A 16,671-nucleotide genomic window follows, 5' to 3' on the forward strand; every position below is an offset into this window, starting at 1 on the left:
TATTTATATCTATTTATTTTTATTAAATATGTTGATTCAATTAGGTTTTGAAGATATTGGCAATCCGTAGAACCGAACCAAACCAAACTGACTTAGCTCAGTTCGGGTTGGTTCGGTTCTTTGGCAATTTGGTTCGGTTCCGGATCTCATTTAATGGAACCGACCTAGGTCGGTTCGATTTCAATTTGGCCTCAAATTGAACCAAGTTGCACCCCTAGCCAAGTGTACTTTTAATCTTTAAATCAATTTGAAACTCCTCAAAATTAAAATCACGGATCCTTATGGTGTAGGGGCTGCCTCTCTGCCCCCACTCTTCAACCTCCAATTCCCAAAATATTAGAACCCATCCTCAAAATGCTAGTTACCCAATCCAATCTCCATGAAGAACCTTACTCTATTTGTAATATTAAGTATTGAATATCGTTACCCCATCTTACTTGATTATTGCAACAAAGTGTAATAATAATGAAAAAATATAATGTCATTAGAATTGTAGAATCTATAATAAACTCTCTAAACGTAGAAAAAAAAATTACATTTAATATTTATTACTAATAAATAAACAAATTAAAAAAATCAGGAATATCTTAGTTATAAGTGGTTGGAGATTTGAATTGAGTAGAATTACAACATTGTGTGAAAAAATCGCAAGAGCAAAGATAACACAATCGCACAAAACACAAGGATTTACATGGTTCGGCAATGTGCCTATGTCCAAGGAATAGAACAAGTACAATCACTATTTTCTCTCTTAAGTTTTATAGTCCTATTCTATCTATATAACCGAGAGTTACTAAAATAAATAAAACTCCTCAAAATAGAAACCCCCAAAAATAGAAAATCCCTTAAGAAAATATTACACGATTTCCCTTTTTAAACTCCCTAAAAATAATACAAGACATTTACACAACACATTAGTGCATTAATCAAGTCAAGTCGTACCAAAAGGGGACTGAGAAGTCACCAACTATAGAAGTGGGATGAGTGAAAATATAACTAAAACATGGACTGTAGTATAGTCAAAAAATTGTTTTTCTCAAGGCACACTTCAGTTAAATAAAATAGCTTTACAGTTTATTACTATCTTAAAGATAAATGTTTTAAGTTGATGCTTTTGCTCCCACTCCACACTTTGGTTACTAGGTTTAGTTCTTATAGCTAAAATTTCATGACAAGATCCTCTTGTAATCAAATTCAAGCATCAAACTGTTATTATCCATTCCATTATGGAGGACATGTGGTTCAGATTCGAGGATGACCTTGAGATTATTGAAGATTCAGATTATAAAAGAGCATTCTTGAATGCTCAGGGCTTCAAAGCTTCCTTCTTCCATAGGAGAAGATTTTTTTGCTCTTGGAAGAGATCTCCTATTGGTTTTTGGGCAATTAATTCATATGGTGCCTTCTCTTCTTTGAGAGGTGGCTTTGGTGCCGTCATTCAGGCTTCGGAAAGAAGAGTGAAGGCTTCTCTTGTTGGCTGTGGTCATCCTATCTCAGTCCCCCATCACGAATTGCAAGGTGTTCTCGAAGGCATCAAGTTGGCTTTGACCAACCAATTGCTCAAAAATTGAGATTCAATCTGATTCCTTATCTACTGTTAACATCCTTAATCGCCTTTGGAGTCCTCATTGGCATGTTCTCCATTTAGTTCTGACCATCTTGAGGCTTTTCCCTTCCTTTGAGGAGGTTTTGTTCACTCACGACTTCAGAGAGACCGATAGAGTTGCTGACAACCTTGCCTCGTTTCAAATCCCTATAGGCTGCCATGTTATTGATTTCTCTTCCATGCCAAGTGATTTGCTTGTTATCATCAATCATGATTTTAGTAGTACGAGGTACTTGAGGATGTAATTGTTTTCTTTTTGTTGTTTTTGTGTTGTTGCTGGTTTGGATCTACCTTAACCCAGATGACTTTCCCAAATATATATATATTTGGAAATGTTCAACAACAAACATTTTGGCAAAACATTTTTCAAAACATGGTTTAGAGGTTTTGAAATGGGCTCATTTTTGGTGAGGATGATCTCTACGGTGAGGAGATCATCATCACCAAAAATCAACCCATTCCAAAACTTCTAACCTCATCAAAAATGGTTTACAAAAAATGGACGGTCCATGATTTTTCAACTTGTAAACTGGGGTTAGAAGTTTTGGAATGGGCTGATTTTTTGAGGGTGATCTCCTCACCGTAGAGATCATTCTCACCAAAAATCAGCCCATTCCAAAACCTCTAACCCATGTTTTGAACAATGTTTTGCCAAAATGTTTGTTGCTGGACAGGACCCTATATATATATATATATATATATATATATATAGGGAAATGTTCAGCACCCTAAGTTTTACCACACACTTTAACAAACGTTTTTTGTCCTACATGGGTTAGAAGTTTTTGAATGGGCTGATTTTTGGTGAGGATGATCTCTATGATTAGAAGATCATCCTCCCCAAAAATCAGCCCATTCCGAAATGTTTAGCCCCATGTTTACACGTTGAAAAATCGTGGACCGTCCATTTTTTGTAAACCATTTTTGATGGGGTTAGAAGTTTTGGAATTAGCTGATTTTTGGTGAGGATGATCTCCTCACCATAGAGATCATCCTCACCAAAAATTAGCCCATTCCAAAAGTTCTAACCCATGTAGGACAAAACACGTTTGTTAAAGTGTGTGGTAAAGCTTAGGGTGCTGAACGGGACCCATATATATATATATATATATATGGGAGGCGTTCGGATGCCTTTGTTTTAACAGTCGTTTTAACAAAAGAACCTCGATCGTTGGATATATAACGATTGGATGGTCGAGATTGCTGATTGGGTTTAAGTTATAATTTATGACTTTTTACAGCGCCATCCCTCGTTTTTGTGATTATTAGTACCACCTCCCTGACACAATTACAACAACAGAGAGAGTTCTTCTCATCTCCTCTCGATCTCTCTCTCTCGCTCGCTCGCTTCGTTGAAACCCTCTCTCTCTCTCTCTCTCAACAAAAACAAAAGAGCATCTATTTTCAAAACCTTGGATCTAGTTCGAAAGAATTGTTTTTTGGAAAAGGTTTCAGAAAAAAGAAAAACTAGATAGAATTATATAACCATTAAAGCCTTCATCACAAGCTTGAATAAGAAAGAAAAGCTAAACATACATCTGTTAGAAGGAAAACTCATTACAGATTTAAACCAAAAAATCCCAACATTATTGAATAAGAAAGAAAAGCTAAACATACATCTGTTAGAAGGAAAAGCCATTACAGATTTAAACCAAAAAGCCCCAACATTGAGACTCAGATTGGATTATATGGCCATCATTAAAGCTACCAACCTCTATTTCAAAAAAAAAAAAAAAAAAAAGAAAAGGAAATTCATCCAAAAATCATACCCTCTTTCGGAAAATAACCCATTTGGCATCTTCCCATTCTTGATGAACCCTCAATTGGGAGATTGGATACCTAAGTTCATCTCCTGTGCTCTCAAAATACATAGAGTACTTCGACTCAGATTTTGCCGTAATCCTCCCAACCCACCAACCATCGTTGCCGTAAGCATCGACACTATCGTGCAAAGAGAACCCAGAAACAGGAATTTCAGGAGGAGAAGGCCTCACATGGACACCATTAACAATCTCTCTTTATAATCTTGACTTATCGTCAGATAAGAACTCTATGTTCTTTTTCACTCTCAGTTGTAATTGTGCCAGGGAGGTGGCACTAATAATCCTAAAAATGAGGGATGGCGCTGTAAAAATAGCATAAATCTATAAGTTAAATGTATATGCCGATTAATTCAATCTCGACCGTCCAATTCCTTTAAATCCAACGATGGAGCTTCTTTTGTTAAAACGATTGTTAAAACAGATGGCTCCGAACGGGACCCTATATATATATAGGGTCCCGTCCAGCACCAAACATTTTAGCCAACCATTTTTGTCCTACATGGGTTAGAAGTTTTGGAATGGGCTAATTTTTGGTGAGGATGATCTCTACGGTGAGGAGATCATCCTCACCAAAAATCAGCCCATTCCAAAACTTCTAGCCCTATGTTTACAAGTTGAAAAATTGTGGACCGTCCATTTTTGTAAACCATTTTTGATGGGGTTGGAAGTTTTGGAATGGGCTGATTTTTTATGATGATGATCTCCTCATCGTAGAGATCATCCTCACCAAAAATCAGCCAATTCCAAAACTTCTAACTCATGTTTTGAAAAATGTTTTGCCAAAATGTTTGGTGCCGAACATTTCCCATATATATATACTTGTAATGTTTCACTAATCAAACAATTAGTTGTTTCAACAACTTTCATCATTCCAAGGTCTAATCCAACATTTGAAATCCTAGTGAGCTATCTTGTGCCTTATTCACCTTTGGAATTTGGATTTTATAATATTCCATAAAACAAACATATAAAAGAAAACGGTTGCTTTTCTTGCCAACATGTATTAGTAGCATATTACTCAAAAAATAATAATTTCTTAGTACAAAATTTTTTACTTTATGCATTACTTTTTTACATTTACCTTGTATTTTTTCCTAAATTATAGTTATTATCCCCTACATTATCTTTTGCCACACACTTGCCAACTAGGATTCAGATAGCCTGCATTCATAAAAATGAAATAAAATCTCGACTAGTGTAGAGACAGAAAAAACCTATGTATATATAATATATATATATATATATATATATATATATATATAATATATATATATATATATATAGAGTCGAGGATCCCTTTTTTCCATTTTAACATAACAAAACCAAGTTAGGGTTTCACCTGGCATTGAAATATATACATGTACAGAATAAGAAAAAACTTCCATTCATTTCAGAGTGGAGAGGAGTTGTCTTTGTTTCAAACAAGCAACCGACCATCTCCTAGATTCATCAAGGTTGTAATTAATTTGTAAGACATTAGTATACACATTCACCATCAAAGAAAGCAGTTTTACATACATGTGTTTTGCTAGAATCCAATATAATGATCCATGTGAACCCATTATGGGATGGGCAAAATTAAAATGGGGATGTTAGACATCCCTTACCTTAAGTTTGACTTCAGTATGGGAATGGAATTGCTTCTTTGGGCTTCAAGGAAGAATTGATAAGGGTCTAAAAAGTGGTTTTTAGAACCCTTATTGCATGAACTTTTTGGTTAATTTATACACAAAATTCCCTTATTAAATAGAATTCATTGTTAGTCTTTATTTATCATTGATTTCCATTAAATAATGTATATTGAAATTAATTATTGTTCTTTTTGTGTAAAAGAAAATGATCGTAAATTTTCAGAAGTAATTCAGAAAATTCGAAGAAGTCACTACGATCAAAGATCTGAGATAAGTCAACTGATTAAGATCCAAGTCCATTGGGCCCATGTTGATCGCAGTGCCTAGGTTGACAAGGGCGGCGCAGTCATGTCGGTGAGTCAAACCTTGAAATTTGTGTAAAAGATTGGCGGTTGAAACTCATTCGTATTGAATTAGAATTTTTGAATTATTGTAATTACGAAAGATTTCCGAACCCCAGAAATCCTAATCTGATCTCTATAAATAGGAGACCAGACCAGAGTTAAATATATATCTAGAATTTTAGGAGCTTTGTTTTAGTATTTTTCTTTAAAAGAAGAAGTTGTAATCGAAGAAATTCTACCAGTTTCAAAATCAAAAAGCAATAAAAAAGATTTTCTTTTCTCTAATATCTACTCTCTCACTTTCATATTTTCTTTATTTATTATTTTTTTTTTATTGTTCTTGCAATGACTATTGGCTAAACTCTCTGTTAGATCGGTTGAGGAAGTCTGAGTAAGATTCTGTTAACTCTTTTTTATTGTTTTCATAGTTATGCTCTATTGTTTATTGTAAAATTTCTTAAGGAAATATTATCGATTGGAATGTTGATAAGTCTAACTGTTTTGATAGTTTATACTTTGATCAATTCAAGATAAACCATGCTTTGCAAAAAACCTTCAATATTTCTCTTATAATTTTGACTTAATCATTAATTACATATTTTTAAATTCATTCGTAATATAACTGATCGATCTTCCGATCCACAAACATTAATTTTTTTTGGTGGATTGAGATAAGTAGAGGACATTAAAATTGTCAACAGGACTTGCAATGGTGGATTAGACTGATCTACATTTCTTCATAGTGTTTAAATATTTTCTTTTAGTATTTCATTTTAGATAATTTATTCTCGAAAACTATTTTTAATTTGTTACGTAAATTTAAATTGAGTTTGAAGTAAAAAAGAATACTAGATTAACGTTGTCTCTGTGAATCGATCATTGTTTGCTAAGATAATTTTGTTCTTTATTTTTAATTGATAATCTACATCAAACAAGAATGTTGAACTTGTAAACCAAATGCATGAAACAAGGGAGAAATATTATGTAGAGTGTGGCCATGATGAAAGGCGATGTGACAAGCCACCCCATCAGCTGCAAAAATAGACAAGTTCAGTCTTAAATATTCAAATGTAACCTTTTTCAATTGTGTGTGTGTGTGTGTGTGTGTGAGAGAGAGAGAGAGAGATGGGAAGTAACCGCATGGAGAACAGTGAGTAGCACTTCCCGTGATGCTTGGCTAGTCAATACCTTCTTCAATGCATCCGAGGTTAATGGGAACTTAGGGCCACTAGAAATGAATTCACCAAGGCACAAAAATGGAACCACCAGACTAGAAAGTATAAGACACAAATAGAAATCAGATTATAAAGTGGGGTGGAGATAAGGGGAAAAGAAAACTAGTATGCCTGTTTAAGTTTGCAAAATTAATATAAATTTATATGCTACTCTCAAGTCTCAAGTAAATGACTTAATTCCAAGGTGAGCATGAAAGAAAATCCAAAAACTATCAAATGAGAAAGAGCACTATTAACTCAGTGTAGTCCTGAATTAGACACGCATAAGAAGGCAAATAAATACAAACTAGTCACTAAAAAGCATAAGAAACAAAACAACCTGAGGCCTTCAACCCAACCATGTGGAGTTAGCCTGGATATATATATACCTAAAGGAACAAGGTAACACCTGTTAACAACAAAATAAAACTACTAAATGACACATGAATAAGGAACTCAAAGTGATCATTTTAAGATATTGTATAAAGTAAACTAATCAAATTGGATGATGATGCTCATTCTATGAACATGTTGTTTCTGGATCTTATTTATTGTCCCCTACTCCTCATAATAATATAATATAATATGAATTGTAATTTTGAATCAAAAAACAAGTTTGATTGATGTAAATCATACCACATACGTGGGGGGTAGGGTTTCAAAGAAAAACAATAGAAAATGAAAATTCGATTCATAAATATATATAGGATCAGGATCCACGTACATATATATATATATAGGGAAATGTTCAGCAACAAACATTTTGACAACATTTTAGCAAAACATTTTTCAAAATATGGGTTAGAGGTTTTGGACTGGGCTGATTTTTGGTGAGGATGATCATCATCACCAAAAATCAGCCCACTCCAAAACTTGTAACCCATCAAAAATAGTTTACAAAAAATGGACGGTCCACGATTTTTCAACTTGTAAACATGGGGCTAGAAATTTTGGAATGAGCTGATTTTTGGTGAGGATCTCCTCATCGTAGAAATCATCCTCACCAAAAATCTGCCCATTCCAAAACCTCTAACCCATGTTTTGAAAAATGTTTTGCCAAAATGTTTGTTGTTGAACGGGACCCATATATATATATATATATATTATATATATATATATATATATATATATCTACTCATGTATCTAAAACGTGTTTTGTCCTATGTGGGTTAAAAGTTTCAGATTGAACTGATTTTTGGTGATGATGATCTCCTCATCATAGAGATCATCCTCACCAAAAATTAGCTCAATCCAAAACTTTTAATCTCATCAAAAGTGGTTTATAAAAAATGGACAATCCACAATTAGCTGATTTTTAGTGAGGATGATCTCCACGTCATAGAGATAATCCTCACCAAAAAATCAGCTCAATCCGAAATTTTTAGCCCACATAAAACAAAACACGTTGTAAATATATGTGTACATGGATCCTGACCCATATATATATATTTATCTGAAAAAGAATATATGTGTACATGGATCTTGACCCATATATATATTTCTCTGAAAAAGAAATCCCCACTCTTTATGTTTTCTGTATTGGATTGGATTATTTAATGGATATCCTATCTTTTTCATTCAGAAAAGAAAGAGTAACGAGTTTCGACTCTGCGTTACGCCTGCTTCTGTATGAATTATCTTTTCTTGCGCCAGTCGTTGACGCAGGATGATAACATGAAATATGAAAATAATTTATTTAGTAAGTTCTTGTACTCCTGTAAGTTAGAATGCAAACCTACTACACGTACTACTTGCCTTCCACGACCACGATCGAGGAAACAATATTTCGGACATATGAAGTATGAAAAAGGCCAATTATAACGTAAAATGCTTGAATACAATGATGGTTGGAGGGATCTTTCAAACCAACTCCCGCAAGTGCAGGATCGATCAAGTTGAATTTATAATTCTAATTCTAATTCTATGCCCTACACAGTACACACAGTTGGGAGTTGGGACTTCTTTTCCTCCACGAAGCGTGGAGTCCTCCAGATAGGAGGATATAGAGCCAAAATTGTCAGGCAAAGATATTAAATTATTTTATAATATTAAATATTAAATATTTTCCCCCAAATAATACTTTCAATAAGAAAGTTATCCTTACATTACATTAGATACACTAATATTTTTCCTACCATAACATTTAATAGATGAGTCTTGCTTGGGAGTTTCACTGCATTTCACACTGTGTTAATGAGGTGGTGTGCACATAACCATACATGCTTTCCACGCGTATCTCAAGGAAACACATCTATAGTCACCACATCAATGCAATGTGAAAAACAATGAAAAACAAAACACCTCTATGACGTACATTAATAGATTTTAAGGATATGGGGGAAGAATAATGCTCCTAGTGACCTCAATTCACACTTTGCTCCACATTAACAAAGTGTGAATTGAGGCCACTCCAACATGACTCTATGGGGAATAGCCTTTATTATTATTAAAGTCGTTATGAATGCACATGGTTTTGATACGTAGTTGGGTACGCGAATGATATGGCAAGATCGCAGAACCATAGATCTTTTTCTTCAGGATACATAGGAAAAAGATGTGTGGTTCTGTGCCTTTGCCACGTCAACTACGTGCATTCATCGTTATTGTTGTTGTTGTTGTTGTTGTTATTATCATGGAATCCCATCTTTTTTTCTTTTTAGGATTAAAATCAAGGCGAGAGAAAGAGGGGAAATAAAGGCTAAAATAGGAATAGAGGAAGATAAAAGGGGAGAAGGAGAGAAGAATAATCATAGAGATAGAGATCATTGCCACCATACCCCTAGCCAATGGTACTTGACACATGGCTTGAGTGTTAGTATCAATGTATACTAATGGCTACCTCTCCAAATACTAATCTAGTAGAACAACCATATAAATATTAACCAATCTTCTAGGTGGTAAACATAGTGATTTGTAGCATATGAAAATCTTTTTGAGCTGAAAAACTACCTAAATTACTAGTGTCCATGACTCACACTATTAATGTTAATTCAATTTAGAAACGCAAAAAATCATGAAAATTTTGATTCTATAATATGCAGAGCAAATGTATTGAGAGGCTGACAATGGAAATAACAATAATAATGTTGCATTAACTACATACAACTTAGTATGTAAGAAATTAAAATAAAGAAATTGGTAAGTATTGCGTTCATGTATAATTATATTTCTTTTATTTTTTGAATAAGTATGAATAAATTGCTAATGTATCCAACTAATTGAAACATGGTTGATTGTATGTGTGCTTATATAAATATACTAATATCTTAAAATACATTAAAATAAGATGATATATATAACTAACTAATCATAATTTATTTATATTAATGGATGAATGTTCTATATAATTTATATTAGTGAATATTATGTGTAATTTACAAGTTCTTCCTAAAGCAATTATAAGTTTTTTTCAAAAAAGAAAATATTTTGGTCAGAATTTTCTATTCATCAAAATATTTCCACCAAAATATTGCATTTTTATACTTTAAAAATGATAATTTCTCCCAAAATTCACAATTCATCGAAATATTTCACAAAATGAATAGTAACTTCCACTGAAATATATACAAAAAGAAATTTTTAGTTAATTTTGTGTCGGATCTTGTAGAAATGAATATTTCAATATATTTCGTGAAAATATGTTCAAATTTAATACTATGCTCCTAATGTTAAATCAATTTAGAAACACAAAAAATCATAAAAAATTTGATTCTATAATATGCATAACAAATGCCTAGAAGTAACATGACACAATAAAAATTTTACGTCCCAAGGTAACAGTGCCATGGCTATATCCGCCAAGGAGTGAGAGTGAGTGAGGAACAATTTTTATTTATTTTTTTCCTTTTTATGGGTACTTGAATATCTTAAAGGAAGACTATAGAAAAATATTGATTTTCATTATTATGTACACCATTGTATTGTGAATAAACATCATAAGTGATTTTATTGTAAAATCATTAAATCATTTATGGTGCTTATTCGTAATATAATGATGTTGTAAATTTAACGTATGGACGTTGTTAGCCTTATTATTATTATTTTTTTCTTTGGCATCATAAATATTGGGCACGAACATGAAGCTACACCTACTCTTAATCTCAAATCGCATGAATTCATGAAACACCTCCAAAACCAAACATTCTGACGTGAGATCCAAAAAATTAAAATGACTTGAATTATATTTAATCTCTTCTTCTTGATTGAAAGACCCAAACAGAAATTATTTATGAGTTGTTTGGAGATGTGAGTGGAAACAATGGAAGTAATTCTGGTTCAGCATTTCCGGGTCTAGATCTAGGCGAAGGATGCAGATAAAAGCGCCTCTCTTTGATGGCTTTTTCCTCCTCTTGTTGTTCAACTTGTTCTTGTTGTTGGAAGATGGATAAGTTTGAGAATGTTTTGGAAGGAGAGGAAACAGGTTGGTTTATTGTATGTAAATATTGTAGACCTGATCCAGAAGGCGACATATTAGATGAACCTGCAAAACTGGGTTTTATTATCTCAAGCTTCGACCTCGCGTATTGTCTTCTCTCATGGAGTTTGAACGTTGGCTTTTTAACACCCGCAACTTTGAGTTTGAGGGTGGCACTATTAGCAGCTGCTGCTGCTGCTTCGGTCACTTGAGGTACTGTGGGTCTATCACCATCATCAGATGGACCTGTTAAACGCTGGACAACGTCTCGAAAAGTATTTGTGTCTGTCTGAATGAATGTTGTCAATGGTTTCGAACCTTGGTTTGCTGGTTTTTCCATGGATGTTTCTTGCCTTTGCTAACACATTAAGACCTAAATAAACCTGCCAAGAGTATCAATGAGGGCCATGTTATTTAATAATCATGGACAATCCTTCCTAAGTATATCTGAAAGTGATGAAAGAGACTACAACTTATTTAATAAGTTTTTTTTTTTAATTAATATATATATATATAAGTTTAAAAGAAGATGAAAAAATCAAGAAGGAGGGTTTGGCTCAATTGACTTGCCAAACTTAACTGACCCCAAAATGTGGACACTAGGCCTTGTAACAAAAAAAAAAATCCCACCAAAGATTATTGTAATTAATTAATTTACTCCAAGTTTTCCTCTAGATATATTATTGTACAGATAAGTTAGGGTTGAGGTAGACTGATCAAGATGAACTATAAGTTACATTGTGATGGAAAAATATTGTTGTCTTAAGATATAAAATGAAAAATTAAGGAATACCAATGCAAATCCCATCATCATCTGTCTTAAACAAATTTATATATAACAAAATCCATTTTTATTGGATGGATGAACTAATTAAAAACAGAGGACTTGCTTAAAATAAAAGGCAATATGCTCATAACATTGTTAACAACCTCAAAAAAAAAAAAAAAGCTCTATTTTTATGTGTAAAATGATTTAGCTTTTTATTACTCGATTCATTTTTATTTAAACCTCAATTATATATCATTGTTTTAAACAACTGTAATTTTTACTAATAGTAGATAAAACCAAATATGATGGGAACTATAGTGAGGAGGAAAAAAGAAAAAAAAGGAATGTTTACTTACATACTAATTGCAGAATGTTTCCTAGTTTTTGGTAAAAAAAACTGAATAATTAGAATCTCCATCTCCAAACTAAAATTAATAATTCAAAAGGAACAGAATAGAGGAAAATGGATAACAATCATACCCCAGTGAGTCTTTTGTAATTGCTCTCAGGACGATGCAATACCTGATGACAAGAATAAGCAGAAAGGAATGAAGAGAATGGGAGGAGAAGTTTTTCAGGAAAAAAACAAAAAAGCAGCTTTAAGGTTTCTTTTAACATTAAATAATGAGAAAGATGGAAAAGCAGCCTTACGGTTTTATGGCAAAAATACTCTCACACATACACATACTCATACACGTACACATACACGCCAGTTAGGACAAACGAAAGGGGACCTCAGACAGTGGAACAGCCGTTTACCATGTCATCGATTTGTTTAAAAGAGATGAGAGAGTGTACCCCACACCTCCATCCATAAGTTAAGTACCTAAAACACCCCTTGTTTCCTACATAAATTACTCAATGCAAGCCACGTGGAACTTGTATGAAAAATGAGTCACCTTATTTGTTTTGTACTTGCGATGTTGCCAATAATCACTCACTCACTCATATGGTGCAAATCCACTTAATAAAGCTTTTTAGAGTCGAAAGAAATTTAGAAAAATAATAAAGTCAGTCGCATTCACTTTGGCAGAACGAATCTGATCACAAACATCAAACCTACATACCCAAATCTTTCTTAACAGTTTTGGATGATGCAAGAGCTCCACTTGTTGAAACAGTTCTGGGCTTAATTGAGTCTTACTGTGCAAAACTTTTTTACAATCTGGATGGGTTTTTTTTTTATTCGAAGAATTGGGATCAGGTAAGGTGTCCTGTTCCACCCATTATAGGAATGGTGTCACATCGGCTCCTAACCAATAAAAAAACATGAGACCGTTGCTGCTATAGGAATGGGAGAGTTAACCCACAAAGCTTTGGTTAGGTTGGTTATGCCCTTAATTGTATATTAGCTCCTAAAACCAATCTAATTATAGTTAATACCAAGGTTCAAAGTTTTGTTTCGTTTTTTAATAAATATTATTCCGGATGAATCACATCAATATTTCTTATCAAAATAGAACATTTATGTCTAAATATTGATTCATCTGTGCATTAGTTCAGTTTTGAATATACTACAGAAGTAAATAATAGCGGGCTTTTCTGACATTGAAAAAGAGTCTTTGTAGCCTATGTAAGTCCTCAAGAGTTGCTGTAACTACTTCATTTTTTCTTTTCTGACCTGGCAAAATTACTCTTTTTTTTTTTTTTTTGTTAGTTAAATATGTCACTAGACAAGAACTAGCAGGATCCTCCTTTGGTCTACACCCTATAACATATAAATTAATTCCTTTTTTGCCCCAACCAACACAAACAAAAACTGCCTCCCCATTATAAGAGTTTTTATTCTATTTAATTTGTTTAAAAATAATAGACAAAGATTAGTCTCCCTTGCAAAATCCTCCAAATAGACAACATTTTATGCCAACTTAGATTCAATCAATTCGACCTCAGTTGTTCTCAATCCAAGTTTTCTTGCAATTTGAAATCTGGAATAACTAAGAAACAAAGAGAGAAAACACTTGTAATTCTCCTGTAAATTGTAAATCCAGGCATTCCAGTTTTAGATCACAGTCCTAAAGGAGGATCATCCCCATAAACACCATAAGTATTATGGGAGAGCCAGAGTACTTCAGGTCCTGGTGATTCAACTTTTTACAACTTCCCTCATCCAAAGCAACTTCAAATAACAATCTTCTTGCCAAGATTAATCATATAAAAACCCAAAGAGATGGAAGACTTCACAATAACATCCAGAGTGTCATGTCTTTGAGGTTTGAAATCAGACTGGGGCTGGTTGCACCTTGCATTGCAAGGAGGAAACCTAAAGCCAGGTAGGCAAGAGGCTCTACAAATTGACCATAAAAGCAGCTTCCCAATTTGCTTCATAGACATGACACTAAACACTGCTAAGATGGATGGAGTCATTAAAAAATTCTTTTTGGCCAAGAAACTCCCCACAGATACCTATAAAATGGTAAGTGTACAGTTATTATTCAAAACCCTCTTTGATACTACTGGTTAGAGAGAATACTACCAGCATACACAATATTAGTATGAGGGAAAAGTGAATGGGTTTCTCAAATCATACAATTTGCTGCTTGAATTTGAATGGTTGATGTTATCTAATGTTTCACCCAGAACCTCGCGACTGTAATCATAATGTTTGCCATTGATATCAGCTCCATGCCTGTTAGGTTGAACTACACCAGGGGGAGCGGGCTCTGTATAGAAGACAAGGTTGTGAAACAAATAAGAACCAACCAACTAATGCAATTTCTAAGGCAGTAGAGCATACATGAGAATTATCATATCACCTTGTTGATCATAATTCAAGGGATAGTATTGGGAAGATTCCATATTGGTAAGCTGTAAAGGGCGAGACCTATGTTTAGGAGATGAGTTCAGAGTGGCCATGACTGGTATGGAGATGTTTTGCGAGGGCTTATCCCACCCAGAAATCTGTTTCAAAGTCCATGCGTTATTTCTTGGGAACAAGACAACTCGGCCAAGATCCAGAGTGCCAAAGGGGCCTCGTAAAAATTAAACATTAAATAATAATAATAATAATAATAATAAATAGAATGACCATGTCATCTACTAAGGAGGGAATGATTAGAGTTTCTTTTTAAAGAAATGGACAACAAGAAACTCACCGCAAATTTTAATGTTCTACTGTAGAGATTCACCAGCCCAGAGAAAAGTCTGACTGCATAGTCTGCAATCTCTTCAGTTTCATATTCTGCAAAGGCAAAACCCTTGTGTCGATTGGTTTCTTTGTCTCGAGGAATGTGGAAGTCTACTATCCTTCCCACCTGAATAAGGATCTCATATAACATTCTATCACTAACTTTCTCATCCAAATTACCTATGGACAATATAATTAGAGTAAGTTAAAATAAGATGCCCTGGTGGGTGACTAAAGGATGGTAAGAATCAATAAGATAAGCAGCACATCGATGTAGTCAAAAAGGGTTATGCGCCACCTATGCAATGTGGGTCCTTCAAGTCAATGCTATGGAAAAACCTTAAGAGACAATTTGTTTACTTATTCATCTATTAATTTAATAAGAATCAGATAACGAGAGAACAATGTGCGAAATGATTGAGGACATGTTTGCATTCTATGATGACTCCAACTCCAGCGGAGAACCAAACGTTGGAGTTCATTTTGGGAGTTGTCACCAACTCTCAATGTTCAAACTCTACCTCCCACAACTCTGCCTTCCAAAACAGGTCTTGAAGGGGCAAAAAAAAAAAAAAAAAAAGTAATAAATCACATATCCTATAGGGCTAGGGCAACTAAACTTGGGTTTCTTATGGTCCAATAGGCAAATACTTAAGCTGGGGTTACTTCGTGACCTAAAACAGCTTTATTTTAGTGGAGATCCTCGAGAAAATGCACAGCTTAAACAGTTCATTTTTTACTAGGGGCTCATTCGAGAGGCTCAGGTAAAACCATGCCTATAGCTAAGAAGTCGTAAACCCTGAGCCCTTTAAAGCGCTGGCTTTCGTCTCACTCAAGAAAGATTCTCTCTGTTGTCTGCCAAACTAGAAACGGAAAAGCAAAAGCTTAATGCAATAGCTCAGTATTTTTTAAAATAAAAAGGGAAAAGCAAGTAACCAAAAAAGTAGGCTGTTTTTATGCTTCATATAAATTGTTCCTACCCTAAAAAAGGACAATATGGAGAAAAGAGTGAGGTCAAGAGAAAGTGGGAGTGTAAAAAGAAAATCCCTCCTGTAAACAGAAGAAAATGAAAGAGGGCCATCCTTTTCTTCCACCCTAGACCTACTAGAGTAGAGTCATTCATTATTCTAGGATTGGTTTTATGTTTAAACCCATAGGCCTCTTTAAGTAGAAATATCAGTTAGTCAGACTTCAAAACGTGGTTAAGGCGGTGAAATTATTCTATTGAAGCTATTTATACCTAATGTGAATGTGCATGAAGGAAATAAAACTGTTGAAATGATCTATCGGAGCACTTTATATTTAAGTGTGTACGAAAGAGTTCGACTTGCATGCAGAACAGAACATATGCACAATATATTAAGTTATCATGAATCGCGCCTAGCGCTAGACTGCCAACTGCCAACAAGCATGATGACTAGCATCCGCCTTGAACACATACACACAGTATTTAAATATAATGTGATCCATATAGACATACAAATGGATGATATTTCACCATATAGCATCTATAATGATGAAGAAAAACTATTAACCATCCATGATGAAAAAACAAACAAGTAATCTTAAGATCGGGATCTACTATTTAGATTAAACCATAGAATTTGACCGATCATGTTGTTAGATTACACAAAAACAAAACATTAAAAGACCCAACTCCTTTGTACTTGAGACTTGAGAAACAAGTGAGCTAAAAAAATTTGAGAATCCAATCGAACCAATAGTAAAATCAAACATGTTGAA

At 33.9% G+C, this 16,671-nt stretch overlaps 2 protein-coding genes across 2 annotated transcripts; both read right to left on the reverse strand.

The window, feature by feature from the left end:
• Positions 1-10,767: 10,767 nt before the first annotated feature.
• On the reverse strand, positions 10,768-13,367 carry LOC147402654 (VQ motif-containing protein 31-like). Its single transcript, XM_086437589.1, has 2 exons — positions 12,282-13,367; positions 10,768-11,415 (listed from the first exon to the last, which is right to left on the reverse strand). The coding sequence occupies exon 2, from the start codon at positions 11,370-11,372 to the stop codon at positions 10,845-10,847; it is 528 nt and encodes a 175-aa protein (XP_086293715.1). The 5' UTR covers positions 11,373-11,415; positions 12,282-13,367; the 3' UTR covers positions 10,768-10,844.
• Positions 13,368-13,543: 176 nt separating this feature from the next.
• LOC147402655 (uncharacterized) lies at positions 13,544-15,481 on the reverse strand. The gene is made up of 3 exons (XM_086437590.1): positions 14,897-15,481; positions 14,558-14,702; positions 13,544-14,464 (listed from the first exon to the last, which is right to left on the reverse strand). Exons 1-3 carry the CDS (start codon positions 15,077-15,079, stop codon positions 14,292-14,294), a joined length of 501 nt encoding a protein of 166 aa, XP_086293716.1. The 5' UTR covers positions 15,080-15,481; the 3' UTR covers positions 13,544-14,291.
• Between the last annotated feature and the right edge of the window lie 1,190 nt (positions 15,482-16,671).

Source organism: Akebia trifoliata, chromosome 4 (genome assembly GCF_017979445.1).
Source record: "Akebia trifoliata isolate Shusen 1 chromosome 4, ASM1797944v1, whole genome shotgun sequence".
NCBI classification, from domain to species: Eukaryota; Viridiplantae; Streptophyta; class Magnoliopsida; order Ranunculales; family Lardizabalaceae; genus Akebia; species Akebia trifoliata.